The 207-nt window shown below is 65.7% G+C and overlaps 1 protein-coding gene across 1 annotated transcript in view; it reads left to right on the top strand.

Annotated features, from left to right (window-relative positions):
* Positions 1-6: 6 nt before the first annotated feature.
* The window catches only part of PSMB4 (proteasome (prosome, macropain) subunit, beta type, 4), a gene marked incomplete at its 5' end in the record, with an annotated part of 1,617 nt that continues 1,416 nt past the window's right edge, over positions 7-207 (top strand). Inside the window, one exon of the mRNA XM_010185500.1 lies at positions 7-77. Coding sequence (XP_010183802.1) covers positions 7-77 — 71 coding nt within the window. The remainder of the gene's footprint in view (positions 78-207) is intronic.

Raw genomic sequence — 207 nt, 5'->3', positions numbered from 1 at the left:
AACGACACCACCATGCTGGGGGCGTCCGGAGACTACGCCGACTTCCAGTACCTCAAGCAGATCATCGACCAGATGGTGTAAGCTCTCCTCCCTCGGCCGTGCTGTGCTGCTCTCTCCTCCCCGTCCTCAAAGGCCTGGAACAGGCTGGACCCTGGGCTGGACCAGGCTGGCCAGGGGGGGGGGGGGGTTCCCACCCCCCGATGTGGT

The sequence above is a fragment of the Mesitornis unicolor genome, unplaced genomic scaffold (assembly GCF_000695765.1).
Source record: "Mesitornis unicolor isolate BGI_N332 unplaced genomic scaffold, ASM69576v1 scaffold13525, whole genome shotgun sequence".
Lineage (NCBI taxonomy): Eukaryota > Metazoa > Chordata > Aves > Mesitornithiformes > Mesitornithidae > Mesitornis > Mesitornis unicolor.
The sequence above is the reverse complement of the archived record's forward strand: the minus strand, read 5'-3'. Positions and strand labels throughout refer to the sequence as shown.